This window comes from Grampus griseus (assembly GCF_964374135.1).
Source record: "Grampus griseus genome assembly, chromosome: 6".
Lineage (NCBI taxonomy): Eukaryota > Metazoa > Chordata > Mammalia > Artiodactyla > Delphinidae > Grampus > Grampus griseus.
In genome coordinates, this window is record NC_139000.1 from 88586751 (window position 1) to 88614570 (window position 27820).

A 27820-nucleotide genomic window follows, 5' to 3' on the forward strand; every position below is an offset into this window, starting at 1 on the left:
CCTTTTAATACTATACTATAAAATCTAAAATTCTGCCTGAAAATAATCTTGACAATGGCCAATTTTTTTAAAGTCCAGAATATTTCAATAGGATAACTATATTACTTTACAACTTAAGAAAACAAAGTATTTGAATATAACAAATGCCTTGCTTTGAAGAACAAGATAGATTAGAGATTTCAGAATTATTTGTATATTCAGTTAGGTTCCATTCTATACAACTGCTCCCACCTCATAATCACATTTAGAACTGCTAACGTCGACGTGAAGTTTCATCAGCTGTGCCCTGGGGAGACCTGCTGAGACCCATGCAGACCACAGGGAATTCTGCATGTGTTCTCAAGTTGAATTTTCCTGCTCACCCCAAGGCAAAACTCTCTGCTGGTAAAATTCAGGTTGAGAGAGAAGGAATCCACTCACAGCCACAGCAAAAGTGACTGGATTCAAACCCAGACCCACCATTCCAGACATTACCACATGTTATTACCAAAAAGCCATTAAGATGCACTTATGACGCAGTAGGTAATCAACAGAAAAGAACTACCCTCATACCAGATACCAGATACCCTCATAGCAGATTGGTGGCAAGGAGAAAGGCCAGCATCACACCACTAGGTTCTGTGGACTCTCAGGAGGCGATGCAAGGTCTCACTGCATTCCAGGACACCTGGGGCTTTTTCTGCACTAAAGCTGGTTGAAAGTAGCCAATTGTCCTAACCACTCCTACACATTTTTGTAGTCAGCAGGTTGGTGATGCTAGGATGGAAATAGACTAGTGTCCATTTACACCAAGTGTAAAAGTGTCTGACCGGTCACATGCCCCCCTGCCATGGGTGTGGTTTGTTTTTATGGAACAGAAAAGGAAGACAGCATTGACCACAAGCTGACTTACTTGTCAACAGGAAAGAAAGAAAAGTCAAATAAAACTAAAGGGAAGAAGCGAAACATGAAAGATCAAAACGTCAGTAGCACTATCTAGTGTATGTGTGTAAGGTCACAGATACGGCTAAACCATGTAAAGCTTCAACAAGCGTGCATACATTTTCATTTCCATATGCTCCCCAACTCGGGAATGGAAGGGAGACTTGATCCACAGCCTGTTCTCATTCGACAGACCCCCAAGAATTCTGAGGAAGGGACCTGGCAGTCAGGTTCTTCTACTACAGAGGGTGAAGATTTGAGATCCCTGATAAGGGAAGCCACAAGATTATCACATATAAACACCCTAGGTACAGTCTCCCTATGCCCCAAATTAAGCTAGCGTCACACATTCAGATTCTTTCATAAAAAGCTGGTAACAGAGAAGTACTGGTCTTGTTCCTGTGTAGCAGTCAGATGGGCCTCGTGTCCCGAATGCTACTCTTTCATGTTTGTCAGGACTTCTCACGCTTTTCCCACCCAAGTGAAGGTTCAGAGACACCTGAGTCAGATGAGCTCGACATAAAATGCCTACATGGGTCAGTAGGTGGCTAGAACAAATACAGACCTTCTCCCTATGATGGCATAGATAATTATTAATTTTTACCAAATATAAAAATTCAGAATAGTTTTTCTGAGAAGATACTAGAAATGTTAGCTTATGTTAAAAAATCAATATATAAATGTAAAGTAGCCATTTGTCTGGCACAACAGCGTAACAATCTGAAAGGAAAAATCTGCAGCTGTATTTAGCCTGTCTGGGACTGGGTACCCTAGGGCAGGGTAACGTGTAATTGTCTTTGCAAACCACACAGTTTCTTTGGAGAGGAAGCCTGACAGGACTCAGAGTAGAACACCAATACCACTTAAAGGAAAAAAGATGCATTAGAAGAAGCATGTTTCCTAGGACACCAGATCAAGGGCGCTAAATGAAATTCTTTAGGTGTTTTACATTAAGAATGAAGTCATATGTTTTGTTATTTTATTGGGCCCGTAGTTAGTTTTTAAAGAATAATGATAGCTGTCACTTACTGTGGTTACTCATCAACTGATTTAAATCACAAACAACCCAGAGCCCTCCCATTCACATTGGGCACATTGGGCCCAGGGAGCTCTAGGTCACATAACCCCAAGTGGTATCTAGCAAGACAAGCTATGGGAGGTTGGGGTACTGGGTCCTGACAGCATTGGGTCTCTGCACTGGCTAACAGTCTCTCAGGCACTGACAGCGACCTTCTATAGCCCAGATCTGGTCCCACAGGGACCACATGGGGGCATGCAAAGCTTATACAACACATGCCGCCATGACACGATTCCTCAAAATCGATGTGTACGTAAATGTACAGGGAAAGAGAACAAATCTATACAAATGAAGTCACAAAGTGGAGAAAAATCAAGTTAGTCTTCTCTCCTAATAGGACTTTTAAATATCCATTTAAAAATTGTCAGTAATGACATGCAAACACACTGAAGCAATATTCAGTGTACATATACATATTTACATTTACACATACAAATAAAAATACATACTTACATAAGTGTAGTCAGTATAAAAAGGAAAAAGGAAAAAAGGCAAGTTGCTGTCCCTAAGATCTCATTATTGTAAAAACCCTATGTTAGTATATGCAGTAAAAAATAAGGTGTTTGAATATTCACCAATCTTTTGAAAACAGTTGTCTCTCTAGAGGTGGGATCATGGGGGATTTCCTATATTGTATTTTCTAATGTTTGAATTCTATAACTGTGTATTGAAATGGTAATTAGAAAGAAGATACAAAGTAACTGAAAACTGCAAATTAGCAACCTCAGATCAGACTCAAATTCTAAAAGCCAATAAATCTATGAAAATAATATAAACACCCCCACAAGAATTCAACTGTAATTCTTAATTCAACCAAAACAGAATTACAAAGATTTGACAAAGACCAGGAAAGAAGAAAAGAAAAACAAGAATATAGCCTGAGGTTTTGTTTTGTTTTTTACATTTAAACCAATAATAGAGAAAGAAGTACATGCTGATGATACTCTAAGAAAAGGAATAGGAAAAACAAGTTATTTAGTTAGGCAACACATTCCTTCCTTATTTTACTTCAAAATAATTGGTCTGGACTAGCTGCCCAGGCACCGGCCTATGCCCTTTGACACACAAAGAACCACAGCATGAGCAGCAGGCTGCGTTTCTACAGAAGCGAAGCCACCAAGGAGACTCGGGACAGCTTCAGCCCTGGCCAGGACACCCGACTCACCATAGCTGTGTGCAGGGGGCCTCTCGTAGCCTGAGACTCCTTGTCTGACACAGACCTGCAAACCCTGCAGGGACACGTGCTGACTTCAAGAGAACAACAGCCCAGGAAGTCCATTCCAGCAGTGCGATGGGAAAGACACCTGAACACTCCCAGCTGAAGAGACTAAAATGCCAGGTAAGGTATTAAAAAAAGGGAGGGAGATAAAGGACAGGGCCTGCCGAGTGCATACAGACACACATACAGCAAAGGTGCCACCATCTGAACCTGAAGACCAGCCAAGAGGCACTTTCACACCTGGCAACTCCTCCATAGGACACCTTAGCATGTTCTTCCTTTCACATTGGAACATTCTTTGGAGTGGCTCCATAGTATTCCCTATAAGGAATGTCTCTATTGTCTGCATTTGGGGCAGACACAGATCTTTTGCTCTTAAATGCTCCCCCACATCCACCTTTGCACACAGACGGTGCAAACCCTACCAGGAGGAAGATCCACAGCCCTCAGACACCTGTGGGTCATGGTGACCACAGAGACCGAGGACCTGCCAGGAGGGCCTAAACCTCGTGTCCCACCAACTCCACTGATGTCCCCCACTGAAATTTATCTTTATAAACCAATGTTTGCCAATTTTATAGGTTAAAGAAAGGTACCTTGCTATGTTTTAAGTTGCATGCCTTTGATTTTTTTTTTAGTGAGAGTGAACAACATTCTTTCGTGTTATTGACCATCTGTGTTTCCTCTGTGAACTGCAAGTTTATATTCTTTGCCATATAAAGCAGTTATCTTTTTAATTTGTAGGAAGCTGGGTGGTTTTTTGGGGGGAGGGGCTTATTTGGGGGGGTATTTTGGGGAGGGTTATTCTGTAACAGGCCCCATTACCCATCAGCACCATCCTTTAAAAAAAAAATGCTACTGCTTTTCCACTGGGGAAATGAGGCCATTTATTTTGTGATCTCCCATATTCGGGATTATTTCCCAGTACTGCGGGGAATATGGTGGAAGGAGTGCAAATGCCTGAGGGAATTGAACAGGAAAGGGCACACCCAGTCAGGTCCGGTGCAGGCCTCCCTCCTCTCTATTGTACAAGTCGGTGTCTTAGGGTGGGGCAATTAAAAATGTTTCTACAGTCAATCTGCAGAAGGTGGTACGACCAGAGGCACTTCAGTTCAACTGTGCAGTAATTTCCCTAGCCAAATGGCCTGGCCACCCAGACACCTGTCCATCCCTAGGACAAAGAGCACCCAGATTGGAGCAAATTCATTTCCAAAGAAACACTGGGATCTTTCTAGCCCCAGGGCCATTCCAAGCAAATACTGTGGATGTTTCCCATCACTCTTAGAACAGAATTCAGAGTGTACGCCACCCAGCCTCCACCTCACTCGACACCGCAGCCGCACTGGCTTCCCCTTCCTCCACCCCGCACTCGTCCAGCTCTCTCCCCGCTCCGTCATGGCTTGAATCCTGCCTCTCAGGAAGCAATCCCTCCTCCAGACCAACTTGTCTGGTGTCTGCCTCGCATACTCACCACTTGGGTTATCTGTTCATTTGTCTACTCACTTCTTTGCAGGCCTCCATCAGCACGCCACGTCTGCGCTGCCTGCCACTATGCTCAACGGTAGACGGCAAGTGCTCAGGTGTTGCTTGGCTAAATGAATGGATGATTTCTTTCCCTTAAGACCATCCTGAGAGCACAGTGCAGATCCAGGAGTCCCAATTTCAGTCCAAACCAAAGGTAAACCAAATCCTGACTTACTGCCCCTACTTAGTTTCTGAACTAGGAGGGCAGTTCTCTGTCCTATGCGCGGCCTCCAAAGTGTACACACATAACTTATTCAAACAGAATCCTCACCCTGAAATCATGAACACTACCCTTCTTAGCATCCCGCCCAAGTAAGGGATGCCCATAATCAGATCCTACTCTGCCTGGCTTATGATCCTGAAGCCTCTGGTACAAGCGCCCTATCCCCTTTTCCTTCCCTCCTCCCTCTCAATTTTAACACACCTATCTCTTATTTGTTACAATAAATGGAAAAACAGATTTAAGGAAATAAAAACATTGCTAAGCCACATAACTTGATCCAGGCTTAGCAATCTTTCAATTCCAGATTGTGGATGTGCTCTGCCTTTCTTACCACATTTCACACCACAAGAGGGTGAGAGGCCCATGCCATCCCCACATATGGAGTTCACCTTCCAGAGGCTCCTCCAGAAAAACATAGTAAAAATGCCCTGAGTTGGGGGTACAGACAGTTAAGTGCTACAGAGCTCAGAGGTAGGAGGAATGACTAAAATTGAGGAAAAGCTCCAGGGAAGGCAACACTGATCAGAACCTTTGGGAACAGGGCAGAGTTGAGTATGCACAAGAAAAGGGAGGGGCTCTCATGCAATCTTATCCACTCAAGTTCAACTCATATCCTAACAGGGCAGCTTGCCAAATTAAGCAGGCAACTTACATTATCTCCGCATCCCTACCCGAAGGAACAGGATCACCGCTGGACCTCCCCAGACCAGGGCCTCTCCTGGCTCACAACGCTCATCACCTGCACAGGACTCCAAGCCACACACAGTGGCTCTGTGTCTTATTTCTACCTGTGTTTCAGAGTCTAGAAAGAATGTTTCTGACTAAAATGAACCTGCCTACAGATATCTTGGTCTTGCTGACATGAGTCAATTATTAAAAGAAAACTCATAGTTCCTTAGTGAGTGAAAGGGCTCCTGAGACATCTATCAGCTGTTCCCAAACTTCTCTGTGCTGAAGAGTCACATGGTCTCATTTACACCTGCAGATTTCTAAGCCCCAACAAAGCAATTCTCATTCAGTAGGTCTTAAATATATTATCTTTCTAGAAGGTTAATTTAAAAGTCTGAATGTTAAATTACAACTTTTCCCTTCATTTTAGAATTTTAGGATTGCACATACAACAAGTAAATATTTATGCATTTTATGCTTCTGTTTCACAATAGCACACATCCCTGGCTGGCAGCAAACTCCTCAGTAACTGCCGCCCAAGGTCAGCAGACTTAATGCCCATTTTACAGATGGAGAAAAAGAGGACAAAAGAGGAAGAATCTCTGGCTTCAGGTGACACACCCATAGAATTTGCAGGAAGACTGGAAACTGTGTCTCAGATTTTCATACAGCAGAAACTGACAGAGCAATAACTGGCCATGGGCATTTACTGAGAATCAGAGTTCAAACCGAGGAAAAAGAGATGCAGATGTAAAGAAAAGAAAGACTCTTCCTTTCCTTTCTTCTTTCTTTTTTTGAAATCAGGTTTCTTAGAAACATAAGATTATGTAAGGGGAGGAGGAGGACTGTGAATTTTAAGACCTTCTCGATCAGATTCTAACAAATTTAAGTATTTGAAAATGCATTTATTCAGGGACACACATTGTTTAAAATACTCCTTCTACAGGGAGAATTCCAACCTGGGTCTGGCAGCTTTCCATGGTTTTGGTTGGGTGAACAGTGTTATTTCAAGAACAGTCCTATGAGCTGCTGAGTTGGGGTTCAAGTTGCTGAATTCAGGAGGAAAGGAAATTCTGATTCCCCCTCAATCCAGGAGCCAAGAGACTGAAAGCCACAGGAGTCTAACTTAAAATGCTTTCTGGGGGTGGGACTAGGGGAATCACAGCCCAAAAGAGAGTAAGGGTCAGGCAGAACTTGACCAGATAACTTAACCATGTTTGGTGGTCACACAAACTAATTTTCCTAAAATTCCACCCAAAAAGAGCGGGGGGGTTGGGGACACCAAGGCTTTGGGCTGGCATAGTACAGATTTTCAACCTTGGAAGCCTCGAGGAAACATCCAACCTTTTCTTTCGGTCTGAGGAGTCTTGGTCCAAGCACAGAGTAACTGTCACCTACCTATAACAAACAGCATGTTTGAGCACAACCATCGGTGCCGTGGGCTGGCCAGCCAGAAGGTGGCTTCCCTGGGGACTACAAGCTACTTAAGAAGCTGCTACACTTCTGGGAAGCACCAACTACTCCATACACCACTCACTTTGCAGCTCCTCCACTGCCTTCATCATTGTCTGAAGATGATGACGTAGAAGAACCAGGAAAGTACGCTGAGTCCACGTGATTGGGACTGCCGCTTGGAGCTGGGTTGATCGGGGAGGACCGTTCATACAGTGGGGTATGCTTTCCTTCATGAGGAATGTTACTGTAGTTCTGCTCAGTCAGATTCTTTCCGCTGGTTTCCAAGGTGAGAGCCGGCTCAGCGAGGCTGTATGGGTGTGGACCCTGGCCCGGAGCACCTGGGCTGGGCACCTGGGGGGCCTGAAACAGAGGGTATAGATCACACATGCATACACACTGCCTGCATGGCCCGGAACACATAAGCATAATCCGGCCTTGGCTAAGTTTTAATTCAACAAACACTGTGAAGCAGGTGCTTCACATATCCTGAGTTTAAGAAATTATTTTAGCATTCATTAAGATCTGATGCATATGCAGCTTTCAAGGCAGCTGTCCCACACCAAGGCTGGGCAGACCAGCTGAGGAAGGAAAGGAAAGGCCTTACCACAGGCTTTGCTTGCAGAGACGTCTGTGGAATGTTGAGCATCTGGGGGGGGACATACGGTGGCACTATCCCAGGCATTCCAAACGGATTTGGTCTGGCTGTTTCATCAATACGGAAAGAAAACAATAAAACAACTGTGAGCAGAAGGACATTCCCCAGGACACAGCGGTGGCTAGCACACATCTCCATCTGTCTTGCACCTCCTCAGGTGCCAGCACACCACTGGCCCCACTTCCCAGAAACCTTCAGAAATTCATGTTTAACATTAAAAATACTTAATCTTATGATGACCAATTTTATACACTGGGGCTAGAATTCTAACTTTCAAGAGTTTTCAATTAATGTCTGATGGTCTTTTTGCTTTTGTCCATTTCTTTGAATGCCTGGCTTGTCTCTGTCTTTAACTTAACAGGTGTTCTTATTCTTTCTCTGCTCACTGCTGACAAAGCTGGAAGCACTGTAGTACTCTAAGCACTAAAGGAACAAAAGAAGGACACAGCACTTCCCCTTCCATACGTGAAACAATGGAATTTTTCTATTTAAACTAAAATTAGGTTCGTAGCTACTAGCACACTTTTAAATACAAAAAGTGAAGTGTGGTAGTCACTGCCTATACTTTTGGTTTGTTTTCATCGTTAAGGAAACCATGACCAGGTTACACATGCATTATACATGCACTGCGGGGTCAGTAAAACTTGGGATTTTGTGCTCCCTTAGAAAATGACTTTATAAAACCTGTTCTGATGTATGCTGGCAGTTGTCCTTCATTATCCTCGTGCTAACTTGTAACAGTGAAGCACAGAATGGAAGCCACGTAGAGAAGCGGCCCCAAACACAACGTCAGGCAGGAGTGGGTCCCATGTCAGCTTAAAGACATGACATAAAGCAATCAACTCAGCCCAAGGTTTAGAAACCTCCATATCCACAACACTCAGTCTCCTTGCGGGTCTGAGGACAGGTGGGGGTCAGCACAAGCAAGGCGAGCAGGGTAATGCCCCCAGCATGCGGTGATGGGGGATGAGTGTGGCCTTCATGTCAAAGACACTTCAAAATATCGTGATTTACTAATGTGATAAAAATGAGGAGACTCTTCAGGGCTTTGTTCACTTGCTGAACAGTTAGGTGTGGCGTGCCTGAGAGGACAGGCTGCGAGGGCCAGCCCAGGGCTACTACAAGACCCGGGGGTGTCATCAGGACTCAGACTGCAGGAGACACAGAGAAAATACACCCAGTGAGAACACACAACAGACCCTACTGGTGCCCCCACGGCCACACCGTCTCTTCCTTAGGTTTCTTTTAAAAACAGAACAAAACCAAGCCTAGAGCTACCTCAACGCGAACGTCATTTATCAGGAAGAGTGCTTTTCTAACTTCAAAACCTGAGGGACATCAGGTGAGAAACACACAACCCATAAACCACTACCAACTTGTCAAGAAAAATAAACACACATTTAATTTAACTAAAAAAAATAATAAAGTGCCCCAAACCCTCCCTCTCATTCTTTGAAAGGAAACTCCCACTGATTCCTAACCTGAGGCTCCCTGAGCCAATCCAGTCCTGGGCCGCAAGGACACTGGGAGGGAGCACTGAGGCTTGGGCCGTTGCTCACTTCTTACTACCCCACAAGACTCATGAGCCTCAGAAGCCATGATCTGTTGGAAGATCCCATCTCAAGCGCCTGGTGCTCAAGTTGGAAATGCCATAGCTCGCACGAACAGGAAGCTTGGCCCAGCTTCCACTTTCCACTGAACAGAGATGGCTGTGGGACAAACAGCTGGGAATGGTGATGCTGGCACATGTGCATGTGGGGCTGGTGTCCCATCTACACATTTGTCCACACGCTCACATACACACAAATGTTCACCACACAGACACACGTGCACATTTGCCTGCACTCACACACACAAGGAGACATTCCTGATCAAACAGTAAGTCCATGAGTTATGAACCTCTGAGTGTGAGATACGGGATGCCGTAACTGAAAGTCCCTTCTCAGGTGATTCTGAATTTTAGCCAGATTTTGGGTGAAAGAGTATTATGAAATCCACTTAAGCTCTAATGCTGTAACTTAAATCACTGTAAAAAGTCTAGTATACAATTCCCTGTAGCTGACCTGCCATACTTAACTTCAGAGTAATAAGAATGAGAGACTGGACTCTTCAATTATGCAGCAGCATTCAAGTGAAGATGAACATTTATGTTTCACTCTATTTTTGGCCATTATATGCTACAAAATTCCTGAAAGCACAAACTTTCCTTAAAAAAAAAAAACAAGAAAAAACAAAAAGAAAGAAACCTCCCAAAACAAAAACACACACAAAACTATAACTTAAAAGCAAAGATTTCCAAGGAAAGAACATTTTCTAAAATCATATTTCAATCCCTGACCTCAAATAAACCTTTGAGAACCCACAGGACTAGTTACTATTCTATCATAACCTAGTCTATTAAGTGAATTAATTTGTCTACATTTCTCTGATGGCTGCAGAAATGCCTAATAAGCGAGGGCCTGCCTCTGCATACTGCATGCCTTCTTATAAATCAGTTCTTGTTCTCAGTGCCCTCGTGCAGCTAAGCAGAGTCATTGTCTGTCTTCTGTGTGACAAGGACATCTTTCTCAGAATTGACACCAGTTCAGAGTGGAGATTAACACCACCAGTTTCTCATTCTCTTCCTTTCACAAATACTTACTAAGAGAGGTAGGCCTTTGTTAGAAAAGTATGCAGAATGAAGACAGACGAAAGGGAAAAAAGTATTTAATTAGTATTTGAAAAATATTTTCATAATTTAAAAATATTTAAATATTAAAGACTTTGAGAATAAGAGAAAGAAAGCATGCATTGCAGCCCTTACGGCTGTGCTTAGTTAGCTGTGAACTCTCATAGATAAGACACTCTGTGCAGTATCCACTCCCTTGAATTACTTACTGTGCCTGTATGAAGCTAACCAGCTTTTCTCTAAATTAAAATACGATTAAAAGAAGGAATGGTGTTAACCAAAAACTCTACTGAGAACTAGCCACCCCTACCCCTACCTAACAAATATTCATCTATTACTGGGCATGTTACTGTGAAGATGTTACATTAAACAAACAATGGTAACAAAGTAATATTTTTTTAATTCTATAATTTAGATGGGTGCTGATGCATGACTTAAGTGTTACACAAAAAACATAGCTTTGAAAATTTAAAGAATAAATAAACCAATATATTCCCTACCACCAACACTAGTTTTCAATGCTTGCAAAAAAACAAAGCAAAATTTTCAAACTATGTTAACCATGTTGACATATTTACTCAATACCAATACTCTACAGAACTTAAGGTACAAAGTTATATGGAGAATTTTACATAATTTGTTTTCATCCTCTCCCAAACGAATAGCTTTCGAAGGCAAGCTAGTGTGGGGGACAGTGGGAACCAACAGGACACTGGTGTGGCCTATGAAGCCTGGTAGGCCAGGCATAGCCAAGGAGGCATGGGGGCTTTTGGGAAGGAGGAGACAGAAATCATCCCAGCTCTTAGAGGACTGAACCTTGTCAGTTCCTAGTGAGTACCAACTCCCAAGAGCTCAGAGCTGGGGCAGCTGATGCCCACCTGGAGCCACAGTGCTGGCAAGGCCCCACAGGAAGAGTCAGAGGCCACTGTCCAGGAGAGAAGCCCTCACAATGGAAGGCTAAGTGTAGGGCAAAGTAAAGTAAGATCATGAATAAAGCAAGTAGGCACCTGAAAGAATTATGAGCAATGAAAAAACTTAACCTAGGGAAGCACATTTCAGGTTAATATGTAAATAAATAAGACCTTTCTGAGAACTAGAGCTGTTCAATAATGACAAGGGCTGCTTTGACTGCTTGACGGTTGGTGTAGGAATATACCATGGTCAGGAGGTATCCTGGTGCTTACACAGCATCCCTGGTTATCCAAATCTCTTCTGTCCTTGAGTTTGGATAGCATGTGTGGACCTCAAAGGATACAGTATTATTCAAATCCACGTGACACCTGAGTCTAGAAGAGCAAGAGTCTGAATAGTGAGAAACTTATCCCAAATTTTATCCAAATCTATTCAATTCCTGAGTTCACTTAATCAGGTTTGAATCGTAGGCGTTAAATAGCAAAAGAAAAGAACTCTTAAATTTCATTCAGCCACCTACATGGTTTTATAAGCCTATGATAAATCAAGACAAAGCAGTTTCTGTCCATCTGTGAATTCTAAAAAGCACAACCTAAAAGAAAAGTCTAAAGGCCTTTATTTGGAAGTCACTGATAAACTGAACTAGCAGTCCCCTTCTGTCACTGAATACTGAGAAGCCACCAACAGACCTGATGACAAGCTGTGCCCATCTCAGGAAGACACACCTTGCAGTCTTTTAAACCAGACAGCAACTGAAAGGAGATGTATTTTCAGTTCTTCTAAAATGACCAATTTTCAGGTTTTTTAAAAAAATGACCTTTCAAAAACCCTTAAGACCAGACAACCTATAGCACTGCATACCACATCAACTGAAATAAACTGACTAAAAACTGAATGAAAGGCCACAGGAACAGACTGAGAGAATCCACTAATCTACCCAGGAATCAAGGAGAAAGAATAAGTGGACTTCCTATTTAACATGATAGCATCTTAGCTTCTCTTTGGCAGCATCTATTCTGTCAGACCCCTGGGGGCTTGACATCAATGCCATTTGCATTAGCTTTAAAAAGATAAAAATTGAAAAAGATGAACATGCACACATCTCAAAAACAGCAAGTACAGTATGACAGGTACAATACAGCATTTAATTAAAAATCAAAACACTATGACTTATTATTCCATATATGAGGTAAGGAACTATAAAAACCATTAGAGGGGGACAGACATGACTTTTAGAAAAGCCTAACGTAGGGCTTCCCTGGTGGCGCAGTGGTTGAGAGTCCGCCTGCCGATGCAGGAGACACGGGTTCGTGCCCCGGACCAGGAGGATCCCGCATGCCGTGGAGCGGCTGGGCCTGTGAGCCATGGCCGCTGAGCCTGCGCGTCCGGAGCCTGTGCTCCGCAACGGGAGAGGCCACAACAGTGAGAGGCCCACGTACCGCAAAAAAAAAAAAAAAAAAAAAAAGAAAAGCCTAATGTATTTCTTTAAAGACATTTGTTAAACCTGTTTAGTGCGTACCCTAATGCTCATGATACTATCCTTTGTATTTTTCAGTTACATTTAAAGCTTTCCATAATAAGAAAATTTAAGCAAAAACCTTGGAAAGAGTGGGTTTAGTAGTCAAAACTATAAGAATGAATATTATATAACTTGCCAAATTTCAAAAACTTATTAGTAGAGTAGAGCAACAGTATAATATCATATACTTGGTGACAAAAATTTTTTAAAGTGATCATTATAACAGTAGAAAAACTAAAAATATTCTAGTGATGACTACAGAACATGGTTAAGTAGATTACAGCACATCCCCACTGTGGAACATTAGACAAGCTTTAAAAATACTAAGGCAAAAAAAAAAAAAAAATACTAAGGCAAACCTTTGTGAAGTTACAGGGAAGCTCCAAAGGCACACTGTTGGGTGGGAACAGGGCAAGTTGCCTTATAGTATGTACAGTCAGGCCCACTATGGGTCCTGCGGCCTGGCTACAGCCAGCACTTGCAGCAGGAGGCCTGTGCCACCCCTGCATAGTGAGCCTGGGCGCATGGACGATGGCAGGTGGACGAGGTCCTGAGGGCCATGTCACCTGGCGTAGGGTAGCAGCGACGCTGAGGAGTTCAACAGTTCAAGCAACAGGAGCAGCGTGGGCAGCGTTCTGATCTCTCTCACTTCTGCTCCCCAGACACATGTGTACATGCCATCGCCCTCTATTCTAGGCAGGTCACACTATGGACTCTGCATGACCTCTGTGTCCCACAGTGGACCCGAATGAGTGACCTTGGGTCCTGGAGACCTAACAGCCTCTTCTCATCAGCTGAGGAAGCCCAGCAGGTGCCACATCCTTCTTCACAGACTGTGTCTTCATGTTCAGGGGGGGACATTTCCTGACCATCCCCTCTCATGCTGGGAGTGTGTGTTGTTGGGGAGGTAGAGATGTATTTTCAAAAAGACTGTCAACACAACCTAGAAGCCCAGCAACAATCAACAGAACAGTTTGGTGAGCACTGTGCAGACTGTGTAGCCTCAGGAACCCGCCTTCTCAAGACACCAGAAAGTGATGCCTTCCAGTAAAGCCATGGCTCAGAATGAGGGCCCACTGACTGGTCCTTGCTTCTCCCTTACACTTGAAGATGCACCTTTCTGAGCCCTGGTCCCAAGAGCCATGGTCCAGGAGCACCAACTACGGAGTCTAATTGTTCCTGTTAAGACAGTAGGCATTTATGTTCTCTTGTAGATGGGTCACCAGCGGTTGGCACTGAAGTTTGCCATCTGGCATTTTGTGAATCAGGATCCTCTGACCCAGTCAGGTAGAACGTGGCCAGCCTTGGGGGCCTGTCAGGACACAGGCTGATGCAGGCCCCTGAGCTGGGCAAGCCCGTCCAGATAAAACACCCATGGGGCCTCTCTGCCAGCACCTAGGAAGTTTCTATAGCCAGAGGTCCTTTCTTTGTGGTCACTATGTAGAATTTGTTCTTTGCTTTAGCGGTGACAGCTCCTATTTCAATATGGTTCTCTTTGCACAATTCTCTATTATTTGTTCATGCTGGCCTGCTGCCCTGAGGGCTCCCTTAGTCCCCACCAGACCCCTACTCCTCTGTGCTCCAAGGGACCGGGGGTCACTATTACCTCCAATCTTCCTTCTACCTTCATAGCCCCCTCTCAGCTTTCATCATCCACCTAAAAGTTTAAGCATGTTCAAAGTTCCCTCCCATTTCAAGCCCCACCCTTTATGGAAGCAATTGGAGGTGGATTTGGAGGACTGGTGCTGGCCACCTACCCCACCCTCTTCCATATTTTACAGCACAGAAGAAGCCGCAAAGCTAAAAAACTATTTTTCCTAGGATCCCTTGCATCTCGCTGAGGATCACGCAGGCACCCGCACCTGCACGGGGTCTGGGAGCTGTGAGTGCCACAGAAGTCTCCCCCTCACCTCTGCTGACAATTGTTCTTGCCACGACTCCTATTCTGGCTGCTGCACTGCTCTCCCTGTGCCCCCAGCTCCACCTCCTTTCCCTGATCTGAGGTACACCATCTCAAGACCTCCATACAGAGGGCCCTCCACAGAAAACCTCCCCAGGGCATCCGACCTACTTCCGCTGCTCCAATTAGTACTCAGGGTACACACACAATAAAGAAAAGCAAGGGGACCATTAATACAAAATTCAGGGTGCCGGAATACAGGGGAACATGACCAGGAAGAGACAGGGATAGGGCTCTGATACTAGTAACATTCCACTGATGTTTGTTTTATTTACTGTACAAATATACTGTGTGTATGATAGTTTCAAAATAATTTACTGTACAAATATACTGTGTGTATGAGAGTTTCAAAATAATTTACTGTACAAATATACTGTGTGTATGATAGTTTCAAAATAATTTAAGTTTTTACAATGAAAAAAATCTTTCAGTGAGCTTTCGCGGTCCAAAGTGTAAGTCTAAAATCTAAGGCCATGCATGGCCCGACAAGCATCACCTGACCATTCCTTCCCTTGCTTTCCTGTGCTCCAACCACATTCTTCTGTTTCTTCTACATCCTGTCCTCTCACCTCAGGACCTTTACACATTCTGTCTCCTCTGTACATATACTTCCTCTCTATCGTCGTCTTGCTAAATTCCTACTCTACACTCAAACCTCACCTAAACATTAATTTAATAGAGCAGAACTAAACACTGGTTTAATCAAGTACTGTTTTAACCGGGTTGGTCTTCCGTGACCTTCCTGTTCACATTCCTGTATGATTCCTCGTCTCAATCACCTACAAGGGCAAGGATGACATCTGTCTTGTCTACCACCCTGTCCAACACTCAGCATAGTGCCTGGCAGGAAGTGAATACATCAAAGGCTCATTTACGTTTTTCAAAAAATTAATAGACTATTTTTTGAGCAGTTCAGCTTTACAGAAAACATAAGCAGAAAGTATACACCTTGCATTAGTGTGCTACATTTGTTACAACTGATGATCCAATATTGATGCCCTACTATTAACTAAAGTCTATAGTTCACAGTAGGATTCCCTCTTGGTGTTGTGTATTCTATAGGTTTGGACAAACTTACAAGGACATAAATCCAGCATTATAGTATCATAAGGAATATTTTCACTGCTCTAAAAATCCCATGCTTTGCCTATTTATTCCTCTCTCACGCTCAAACCCTGGAACCCCTGATCATCTTAATGCCTCCATAGTTTTGCCTTTTCCAGCATGTCATATAGTTGGAATCATACAGTATGTAGCATTTTCAGATTGGCTTCTTTCACTTAGTAATGTACATTGAAGGTTTCTCCATGGGTTTTCATAGCTTAATAGCCTATTTTTTTTCAGCACTGAATAATATTCCATTGTCTGGATGTAGCAGTTTATTTATTCATTCACCTGGTGAAGGATATCTTGGTTACTTCCATGTTTCGGCAATAATGACTAAAGCTACTATAAACATCCATGTGCAGGTTTCTGTGTGAACGTAAGTATTCAACTCCTTTGGGTAAATACCAAGGAGCAGGATTACTGGATCTTGTGGTAAGAGTATGTTTGGTTTTGTAAGAAACTGCTGAACTGTCTTCAGAGTGGCTGTACCATTTTGTATTCCCACCAGCAAGAAATGAGAATTTCTGTGCTCCACATCCTCACCAGCATTTGGTGGTGACAGTGTTCTGGATCTTAAGCTATTCTAGTAGGTGTGCAGTGAGAGCTCATCTATTTTTCACTGAGGAAGGCCAAGAGGACACAGTGCATGTTTCTTCAGACTAACAAGGCCTCTGTTTTATTTGCACAGCTTTCCACAAATACACTAGGATTAGTTCACGCCTACAGAGTCCACGTTCACAGACCTGAGGCGGGCCTCTAACATCTGTTATTTGTTATTTTTAAATTCTGCCAATGATTTTGGAGCACAGCTAAGGTTTAAGAACTACTTGTTCAACCAGGAAGCCAAATATTGCTGACAACTCAATTCTGACATATCTTACATTTAGACTGCAGATTCTCTGGAGATGGTGGACATTAAGTGCTATGATGGAAAGGAAAAAATTATAATCATATCTAGATCCCCCATTCCCAACACAGTGTTTCTGATACAGTAAATGCTTGAAAATTAATATTAATCTCACCTGTAACATTTTAAAAATCTATCTAGTAGATAATTCAGAAATATACATATATACAGATAGGTATTATATATTAAATATCCATAATCTATAATATGTTATATAATATAGATAATTTCTGGGAGTTCATAGTACAAAAACAGCATGGGCTGGAAAAAATTCTTTTTCCACCCTGAAAAAGACCACACACTATGCAGACCAGGCCTCCCAGCAACGGGACAGGGAGCATGTGCACTTCCTTTGTAAATTCCACACCATCCAATAACAGTATGGAGATCTGAGGTTTTTTTCTCAATGCTGCAGAGAAACACAAACTCAGAAGGAAAAGCATGGAAGACACAGCAGTCACCCCCCAACGCCAGTCCACATGGGGTCTGGCCAGGAAGGTTTTTCTTTTGAAAATACAGAACCCTGAGGCCAATTAGGCTTCTGAAAACTGTTCTGTGGTAGAACCTAAAATTCTAGCCGGATTTAGAAACCTCTGGGTAGAGTCAACTCTCCCCATTTTTCTGTAAGATTTCTTCAAAACTCTACACATATTCCAGTTTCTAAAATGATTAATACAGACAGGGTCTAATGAACAAGAAAGTTATTTTCCAATATTGGTTCTTCAAAATTCTGAATGTGTTTTCCTGTAGAATAATATAATGAACTATGGTTGGAAAAGACCACTTATGACCTACCTATTACTTATAAGAATATTTTTGTGGAAAATATGTCTTAGGTTCTCACTTGGGATGCCAAGAAAGTATTTCCCCAACTCAGTGTTGCCTCTTCTATGCTCTTGATTTCCGTTTCAGTCATCACTCTCCATTTAGTGGGTCCCTAACAGCACATATAGATGAAATCAATGAGCACTTTCTCCAGATACTTTTATTTCTTTATACTTATCAGAAAAAAAAACAATAAAAGTGATTTTTACATTAATCTGTTTCTGCCTGCTCCAAATTATGTGTATCTAACCTGAAATAAACCTTCCTTCCCAATCTTGCCTCAACCTCTCTCAATTTCATCCCAAAATTCCAGGCCATACACTGAACTCTACACTGCCCCAAACTTCCTGCCCTGTTGTAATTCTGTGACTGTGCTTTGTTAAGTCCCGTGTTGTACAATTCAGATGACTGCAACAGTCAGAAGCAATGGGAAATGCTTTATAGAAGGATTTGTAGGTAGTTATCACCTACATTAACCTGCTTGAAAACATCACCCTAAATACCCCAAATTCTTTACCAATTACACCACTGTTGTCCATAAACCACTGAGTGAAAGTGAATTCTAAGAGTATTGACTTCATTTATAAAATATTTACCTCATAATGTCCTTTGATGATTTAATAAGAACATGAAAGCACTTTATAGAACAGTAAATATTTTTAAGAAGTTCAAACTTAAACCTAATTTAAAACTCACCTTCCTCTTCAGAGCATCTTCCAAACTGTTATCAGCTCAGATAAACGCCAAATGTTAAGTCAAGTGTCTTTCTCTATCCTTTCTCTCCCCACATTTTCCTTCTCTTTAAATGTTCTAGTCCCAAGTATACTATAATGAATGTTTAAAGTACAATTGTCATATGAGGACTAGAATGTCACTACAGACAATCTCAGGAACATGACTTCTTTCATTATATGAAATAAGCACAACTGAAACAACGGTTGGCAATATGATTTCTCATAGCTTTACTGCTCTGGAGCCTAAGAAAGGCAATCTCACTCAGGAAGGAGGTTGGTATTTAGGGTTAGTGCTTTACAACCTCCCATGAGATATTCACTATCAAGCAGCCTTCAGGCAAACAGTTTATAATTGTTTTTTATTCCCCAATTTCAAATCTCTGAGTGAAATTTGATATTTTGCCAAAAAAGGCAGCAAGAGGAGACACAAATCCACTGCATTTATGAAGGCACTTATAGATCCAGAGGGTCTTCCAAGTCCTTGGTGCTCTCTGCAAGAGGACACCACACAGACAGAGATTTCAGCATCACTGTCATCTGCTAGCCTTGGTCCTCATGGCTGCCTGCTCTTCTCCTCCAGTCTCATAAGTTTTCTCTTGCTCTTCAACACTTTCAGGAATTACCACTGAGTCTGCCCAGGAAGTTCTGCTATACTTATTTGTATAACTATAGAAATCTCAATTCAAAAGAATAAACCAACAAGATTACTGGGTGAGTATTTAAATCTCTTTGGTTATTGCATGGTCAGCATCCATCACAGAGGCTTTGAGTTACTTACCTAAGTAATGTGGTGGGTGAAATGCCATAGGCTTACTAGTCGCTGAATAATATCCAATTGCTCTCTTAAATCGAATAACTTTGTCATCTGTTCTAGACTGAAATAAACGCAGGAAAACCTTTGTAAATCAGTATGCCACTGGTCATGTGTATTAATATCTTTTTATAATTCAGCACATGTATAATAATCTTCAGCCTTTCAAGCTAAATGAGAGTTCAGAAATGACATTAAAATCTTCAAGGAAAATCAACAGATTATCATTAAAGAAACAAATCGAACATTCATTCTCTTAGAGCAATGCACTTATCAGAGTCTGACATGGCAGTCAGGAGACCTGAGTTCTGGGATGCAGTCCTCCAACTTTTCCTTGGCCAGGTCTCTGGTGCTACCCAGTTTCATCTCCAGCAAGTGGGGGAGCAGTTTTAGTTCTTCAGAGAGCAAACAGGAAGTTACACAAACTTCACCTCTTCTACTAACCCTGACCCCCCTCACATCCTTACTTTCCAAAAAAGGAAGAAGAAATCCCTGATCATCACCTGAAGGGATGGACAAATCAGAGGTCCACAATTCCATTTGATTCGTCTGTCTTCTTAGTAGAAATCCCATTAAATTGTGATGGCAAATCTAGGAGCAGCAGAGACCTTACCATTCATCTACCTCAATCCCTCCTCTGTGCAGGCCGGAGGGGAGGCTGGAGGAGCTAGGTGAGGTGCCAGCGCTCCTGGCTGGCAGAGGCCTGACAGCTGGGCAAGCACTCCTGGACACGGCTGGTGTGTGCCTCTCAAACCCCTTCCAAACCCAGCACACGCCATAGCACAAAGCGCTACCCAGGAGCTTGTATTTGTACCTGAGAATGCTGGAAAACATCTTTAGCTATGGCATCCAAGTCCGAGGTATCCTGGATGTTGCGAACGTAGTCAGCCACAGCCTTGATCACCACATCACACGGTGGCAAGACCAGCTGGTGGGCCCGGACCTAAGGAGACAAGCACACGTGTCAATACACTAATTCTGAACACAGGCCCAGAAACTCCAGGTGATGTTTCCCTTCTAAGAGCCTGATTATTATCAATTTGTGATTTCTTGGCCCCAAGACTTTGGTGGTCTGAGAATCAAGCCCTGGATCTCCCTTTCAGTTGTTGAACTATAACTCAGCTCCTTCAACCTGGCTAGGTAAAAGAGCGTCTGACAGCCTTCCATTACTTCTGGGATGTCTGCAACCTGCTCATGTGAGCACGGCACAGAGAAGCCCTGGGCCACAGATGCTTCCTTTCTTTCAACACCAGGCACCAGGAGGCTGTGCTGGATGAATGCAGCCCCAAGCACCTGAGACCACTGCAAAAAGCCAAGGTAAGCTCTGAAGGGGAGGACAATGGTACCCCTGACTGCTGAGGGACATGTCTGGTGAAAGACACATGGAATAAAGTGTAGGAATATTTTCTATCCAAGAACAGTTGATACCAGGAAAAGGTAAGTAAGCAAATTTTTTTTAAAAAGGTTTGTTTTGGACTTTTTCATGAAAACTAAAAGAAAAAAGATACCTTAATTTAACAAAGCTAAGGTATGCCCATGTTCTTAGAAACAAAGATGAATCAGGTACTAACTCTGTTTATAAAACTTTTTTTAATTGAATGACAGTATGAAATGACATTTTATTTCCTATTTAGTCACAAAGATCATAAAGATAAAAAAGATGGCAAAAACATCTAAAGGCTTTGTGTTTCCAGAGCTGTGCACTCCTGCCCACCACACCTATGAATGTGGTACATTACACGGCAGGAGGGGGTAGGTTGGCTGTCTGCTAACCTCAGGCCAAGCCTGTTACCCTGGATTATTCAGATGGGCCCAATGTCATCACAGGACCCTCTAATGTAGAAAGGAAGGCAGAGGAGCAGGTTTCACACATGAGGTAGAGCAGGACTCCATCGGCCATTGCCAGCTTTGATGATGGAGGAAGGGCCATGAGCCATGGAATGCAGCACCTACAGATGCTGGAAAAGGCAGGAAACTCTCCCTGGAGCCTCCAGAAGAAACATTCTCCCTGGCCCTGCTGATAACTTGATTTTAGCCCAGTGAGACCCACTTTGGTTGTGACCTCTAGAACTGTAAGATATTATTTGCTGTTTTAAGACACCAAACATAAATAAATAAAAAAGGAAAGAAAAAAAAATATTAAGAAATAGAATGGAAGAACTTCTGGAAAAATAGATATTTATACTATTAGGGTATCATCATGCAAAGTTTCAGATGCACATGAGTATATTCAATTTCTCTTTAGAAAAGCAATTTTTTTTTTTTTTTTTTTTTGGCTGTGCCGCACAGCATGCGGGATCTTAGTTCCCCGACCAGGGATCAAACCCGCGCCCTATGCAGTGGAAGCACAGAAACTTAACCACTGGACCACCAGGGAAGTCCCAAGCAATGGTTTTCTTCTGAAATAATGTTTGAAAATGTTAGCTGCTCTGTCTCCTAGGGAAGCATTTATCTCCTTGCTCTGGTCAGTGTTTGGTGAAGGTAAATCCCATCACAATGAACTCCAGGGAACTAGTAAAATGTCTGAGGCTGCAGACCACAAGCACATTCCTAGAAACCCAATTCCCCCTCTGCAGAATGAAAAACTACTGACACACACACGCCCCATGAAGAAGAGGTCCCTGGAACAGTGCGTTCCAGCCAGTCTGGGAGAAATGGAAATTCTGTCCACTCCCCGACGTTTGGGGTGTTTAATAGTCCCACAGCCATGACAGGGAGGAGGGCCAGCTGGTGGCAGCCCCAGGAATGAGGAGTCAGGACAGAAACCCTGAGCTGTCCTACCATCGACATTTCCCCCCTGGTGAGCACATTCCACAGGGAAGGGGACAGCCTTGCCTGAGGAGAGTCTGCAATGGCCAGTGGCCTCCAGGCCCTTGGACAACCCCCTCTCTGGGCCTCGACTTTCTGTTTCTAACTACAGTTTGAGACTAGTTGCCCAAAGAATGCCCCCCTGGCAGTCTGAAAGCCTAGGCTTACCTCATTATGTTGCATACAGTACTGGAAAGGCCGGCCACTGTAGAAGGAGTTTATATATAGAACAAATGACGATTAACATGGTTAGAACAGAATTTACTGGGTACATAGATGTCCAAAATATGAAAAGGGCTTTCCTCCAGCAGTTGGGAGCTAATGTGGTAGTGCAGGCAGCCTCTCCCAGCGTGTGCACCCTGACACCGGGACACCACAGACGACTGGGCAGCCGCATACTGTCCCATCCCACCTCAAGTGAAAATGACAGAGTCTGTCACTTTGGTTCCTGTGGATATCCTCGTCTTCACTACCCCCACTCCCCACAACACTAAGGCTATAAAATCCTTGAAGTGAGCAGATCCTATAATTAGAGGGCCCCTAAATCCTTCTGAGAGGCTAATGACCACCACCCTGAAACTGCATCCTTTATAATTTCCCATGGCCCGGACTCCTCCCTCACGCCCCACCACCCCGCGTTCCCCTAGCTTCATTCCCAATCCAGCCTTCCAAATCCAACTCAGGGTGAGCACCCACATCTTCCTCTGAGACTGTTGGTGCTACTGCTCCCAAGCTACATCTTGGCTGCTCTTTAAATGCAAGTGATTATAAAAACAAGTTTCACATAATATCATTGCTGAAGCAGAAGAACCTGATCCACTTCACTGCCATTTGGAAAAGAGCAAAGCGAAAGGATTACAAATCTTGGCAATTTTCAGGAAGAAAACTAGAAACCTGATTTGATCGACATTCACTTGTGGGTAAGGTATCATTCTAGAAAATAAGAATACGGAGCTGCTCCCCAGGGTCTTGACTTCAAGATGCTCACATTCTTATTGGAGAAAAAATGCTGACCAGACTCCAACAGGGCCCTCAGAGGACATCCTGGAGGACTCATGGCCCAGCGGAGGAGGGAGAAAGGCTTCTGCATCCTCTGGTTCTCAGAGTGCAGGCCCTGAGATCCAACCCAGTGCCGTCTTGCAGCCCCCAGACCAACGAAAAGAGTTGTGTGAGGGGGCTCTGGCGGTTTGTTGTAGGAAGCCCTCCAACCGCTGAATCGCTGAACACATCCTGAGGACTAGTATCTTCTACAGGAGTCAAGAGTAAGGAAAACATTTAAACACCACAACCGTTATGGCTACGCCTTGAGATTCTTTAAAAGTTACGACGTGTATCCATATCTTGTATACATTTGCCTGAATATAGCTGTGAAAAGGATGCTAAAATGCAATTAATCACAAACAATGCTAAATGTGAGCTCCGCAGGGGGAAACTGTTATGCAGATATACTGAAGGATTTAATGGATTTGAATTTAAAGTATTTAAAGTATTAAGTGTCAACAAAGAAAAATTCCATCACTGTTTTATGAGCAAGGGTCCCCAGTAGGCTCACAGGGAAAGGAGGGCAGGCCTGGGCTCCCTCCTGCAGAAGTGTCTGCATCCAGCTGGGGCTGTACTGTCCTGTGATTGAGTTCTTCTAGACTATATGCCACACACTGCTCTCAGCATGCATCACTTCATTTAATCCGCAAAACAATGCTGTGAGGTGTACTCTTAAATGTACTCCCCATTTGACAGAGGAGTTCATTCAGGCACCCACATGAGCCAACGAGGTGAGTAGCTGGGCCACCACCTGACCTGCAGACTGCACACCTGGCCACCACACTCTGGTCTAGTCGTCTCTAAATTATGCCTCTTTTAGCATTAAATGTCCTTTTCTATGAAATGATGGTAGACGGCGAGTTCCTTTTTCCTCTAACATTCTTATTTAGAATAATTAAAAGTTGGTAACACAACAGTAGCCCTCCCAACTTTTGTTTTCCCCAACAGATCCGTGAAACCCAAACCCCTGTTGTCGATGAAAGGAGCTACAGAAAGATTTTCAAAAGGAGAGGTATGAAATCAGGCCTGAGTTCCAGACACACGGAGGATGGGCATGAAGGCAGAGGAACAAAGGAGAGAACATTAGCAGCTCCTGTGTAAACCTAAGTAACCATAACACAGGTGGTCGAGAAGGATAGGATCAGCAAGTTGGGAAAGGCCAGATGTAGAGAGTCAGATGCAGAGAGGAGAAGAATCAAAGATAATTCTCAATTTCTAACCTGATGACTGCAGGGACAGTGGTATCACTAGCGGGAAACAAAATACCGGACGATAAACCTATTTAGAGAAGGTGATGACATTTCTAAGTTAGAAACATCAAATTTGGTGCACAGGTGCAGTGCCCAAGTGGAGATGACTTGGTGGACAGTGGGATACACCCTGCGGTTCAGGGAAGGGGTCTCTTGGGAGAAGTACACTGGAGAGTCATCAACATAGTAGTTGAAACCTTAAGGGCAGATGAGATGTGCCAGAAAGAAAGTGTGAGGATCACAGCAAGGTACAGAGATGGATACTAGGGAATGCACATGCAACCAGAGGAAGCCAGCTCACACGAGAGACAAGGAAAGGATGTGGAAATAAGGAATACAGAACAAAGCTGGGGTCTGGGAATCAAGGCAGGAATTTCCCAGAGGGGTGAGGAGAGCAGGATGACTGACAGTGTCAAGTGCTCCAGAGAGGCTGAAAATCATTTGACAAAGCATTTGTCAAATCCACAGCCTTGGACAAAGACCCAACTGTGTCCACCAGAAATCGGGGGGGAGGGGCGCAGGGGGCAGTGAGGGTGGATTAAGCTGTTGGGGACATTATGGAAGGCTGCCTTCGGGAGATTCGAGGATGAAAAAGAGAGTTAGAGAATACGGGAGACTAGACCACATTTACAAACTGAGGGCCAACGACCAAAAGAGGGGGGCGTCTACACAGGAGCAAGGAGTTGATTGGACGAAGTAACGCAGGGCTCCCTGGATGTGTTCAGTGACAACAGCTCAAGAATGTCAGGATAGTCTAGTCTCAGGAAGTAAAATAGGCCTGGATGAAGAAGAATGAAAACAGGGGAACGAGAAGCTGAGGACTCTCACCATCCTCGGATAAAGGATCTCTCTGTAAGAGAAAGCGTGAAACTGAAGAGAGGTCTGAAGAGATGATGAATGTTGAAGATAAATATTAAGGAGAATAAAAGGATTAACTGCTGACACTGATAGTTTGGTTGAAGTTGGAGACCATAATTTTAAAAATCAGTTTTACTGAGATATTTTACTTAAAGTAAAATTCATCAATTTTAAGCACATAATTCACTGAGCTCTGATAAATGCATACATTAGTGTAACCACCGCCATAATTATGAAGTGTTACGTTTCTATCACCTCAAATAGTTCCCTGTGCCCCTTCCCATCATAGCCCTAGACAACCACTAACCTGCTTTCTATCACCATACTTTTGCCTTTTCCAGGGTTTTACATAAAATCAATCATATGTATTTCTTTGGTGTTCGACTTTTCACTTAAGATAATGCTTTTAGGATTCATACATATTATAAGAAAGTAGTTGGTTCCTTTCACTGCTATCAGCATGTCATTGTATGACTGTCCCACAATTTATTCATCCATTCACCAGCTGACTACTGCTTGGTGTGTTTGAGACTACAATGGATAAAGCTGCCAGGACACTCAGGTTCAATTATTTTTGTGAACATAGGATTTCATTTCTCGTGAGTAAATGTCTAGCAGCGGGATTGCTGGGTTATATGGTAGGTATACGTTTAACTTTGTAAGAAACTACCAGACTGTTTTCAAAGTGACCATTCTGGATTCTGCTTCCCAACAGCCACATCTCAGAGCTATGGGTGCTGACACGCACTGACACTTGGCATCATCTGTCTCCTTCATTTGGCCCATTCCAGTGGTCAGGTAGTGTAGCTCATGATGGCTTTAATTTGCATTCCCTAATTCCATGGAGCATCTCTTTGTGTGCTTACTAAATATTCTGTAAAACGTCTGTTCAAAATTTCACCCATCTTTTTTTGTTGTTGCGTAGTGTATCTTCTTCTTGTGTTGTTCTTTACACATTCTGGATACAAGTCCTTTACCAGAGACAATATTCTGCAAATAGCTCCTCTCCCACTGTTGTTGCTTGCTTTTCATTTTCTTAACTAAGAAATCTTTGACTAACTCAAGGTCATAAAGATCCTCTCTTATATTTTCTTCTAGAATAATTTTTATATTCTTTTAATTTTTGCATATGGATATCCAGCTATTGTAAAAACTAACCCTTCCCCATTTAGTTACTTAGGGACTTCTGGTGAAAATAATTAAATATATATATGGGTCTATTTCTGGACTCTGTTCTGCTCCACTGATCTGTTCAACTACCCTTATGTCAGTACCACACTGAGTTGATTATTATAGCTTTAAAGTGAGTCTAATGCTAAGTCCTTTCACTTTGTTCTTCCTTTTCAACATCTCTGATGCTATTCTAGGTCCTTTGCAATTCCACATGAATTTTAAAATCTGTTTTTCAATTTCTACTTAAAAAAAAGCTTGCTTGGATTTTGATTGGGATGCAGTAAATCTATATAACAACAGAAGCTTTTGAGCCATAAACACACACATTTCTTCATTTATTTAGATCTTTTTAAAATTAGACCATAAGTTTGCAGTGGCATCCATTAGCTGTGTGGTTCTCAAATCTTCTCTAGATAGTACCTATCTAGGGTGGAGGGGTCTGCTGGGCAGGTGAGATGGAAGAAGGAGCAAGAGAAGGGTGATGTTGGTACAACCAGTTCAAGATGACCCACCAAGAGGTCCAGGCCAGCTAGGGAAGAAACAGTGAACAAATAAATGGGCAGAAGGCCCCAGGACGGGCAAAAGAGCCAAGTGTCAGCTTATGAGAATACTAAAGACAGAAGCAATGGAGACAAAAGGGAGAAGGGATATTAAAAGTGTACGATAGGAAATGGAGCTCTTCTGGGAGAAGACCCAGTATATGACTCTGGGCCTAGAAGGCTGCAGTAGAGCAGACACTATTTTACTGGAGACAATATGCAGCCAAGTTGTCTGTGGGTAATCTCCAGGACGCTGACCTTGCCTGAGTCTCAGAAGAGTTATCAAAGGACACCATTATGAAAGTAAAACGACAACCCACAGAATGGGAGAAAGTGTTTGCAAATTATGTGTCTGATAAGAGACTTGTATACAGAATATATTTTCTAAAAACTCTTACAACGCATTAATAAAAAATTTAAAAATGGACAAAAGATATGAATAGACATTTATCCAAAAAAGGTAAACAAATGGACAGTGAGCACAGGAAAAGGTGCTCAACATCATTAGTCATCAGAGAAATGCAAATCAAAACCACATCACACCCACTGCAACAGCTAAAAATAAAACAACAGACAATAACAAGTGTTGACGAGGTTGTGGAAAAGTCAGAAACCTCACACATAGCTGGTAAGAGTATAAACAGTATAGCTACTGTGGAAACCAGTCTGGTAGTTCCTCAAAATGTTAGGCATAGAATTACCATATGACCAGCAATTCCAGTCCTAGGTATACACCTGAGAGAAATGAAAACATGTCTACACAAACACTTGTACTTGAATATTCACACAGCATCACAAAGCCAAAATGTGGCTGAACAACCTGAATGTCCACTGACTGATGAATGGATTAAACATGGTAGGTATACCCACACGACAGACTATTATTTGGCCATAAAAAGAAAAAACGAAGTGCTGATACATGCTACAGTGTGGATGAACCTTGAAAAAACATTATGCTCAATGA

General features: G+C 42.9%; 1 protein-coding gene across 1 annotated transcript in view; it reads right to left on the reverse strand.

Annotated features, from left to right (window-relative positions):
- The window catches only part of FAM120A (family with sequence similarity 120 member A), a gene marked incomplete at its 5' end in the record, with an annotated part of 104459 nt that overhangs the window by 45330 nt on the left and 31309 nt on the right, over positions 1-27820 (reverse strand). The window contains 4 exons of the mRNA XM_082655967.1: positions 7172-7449; positions 7694-7791; positions 19155-19251; positions 20002-20130. Of these exons, the coding sequence (XP_082512093.1) occupies positions 7172-7449; positions 7694-7791; positions 19155-19251; positions 20002-20130 (602 nt within the window). The remainder of the gene's footprint in view (positions 1-7171; positions 7450-7693; positions 7792-19154; positions 19252-20001; positions 20131-27820) is intronic.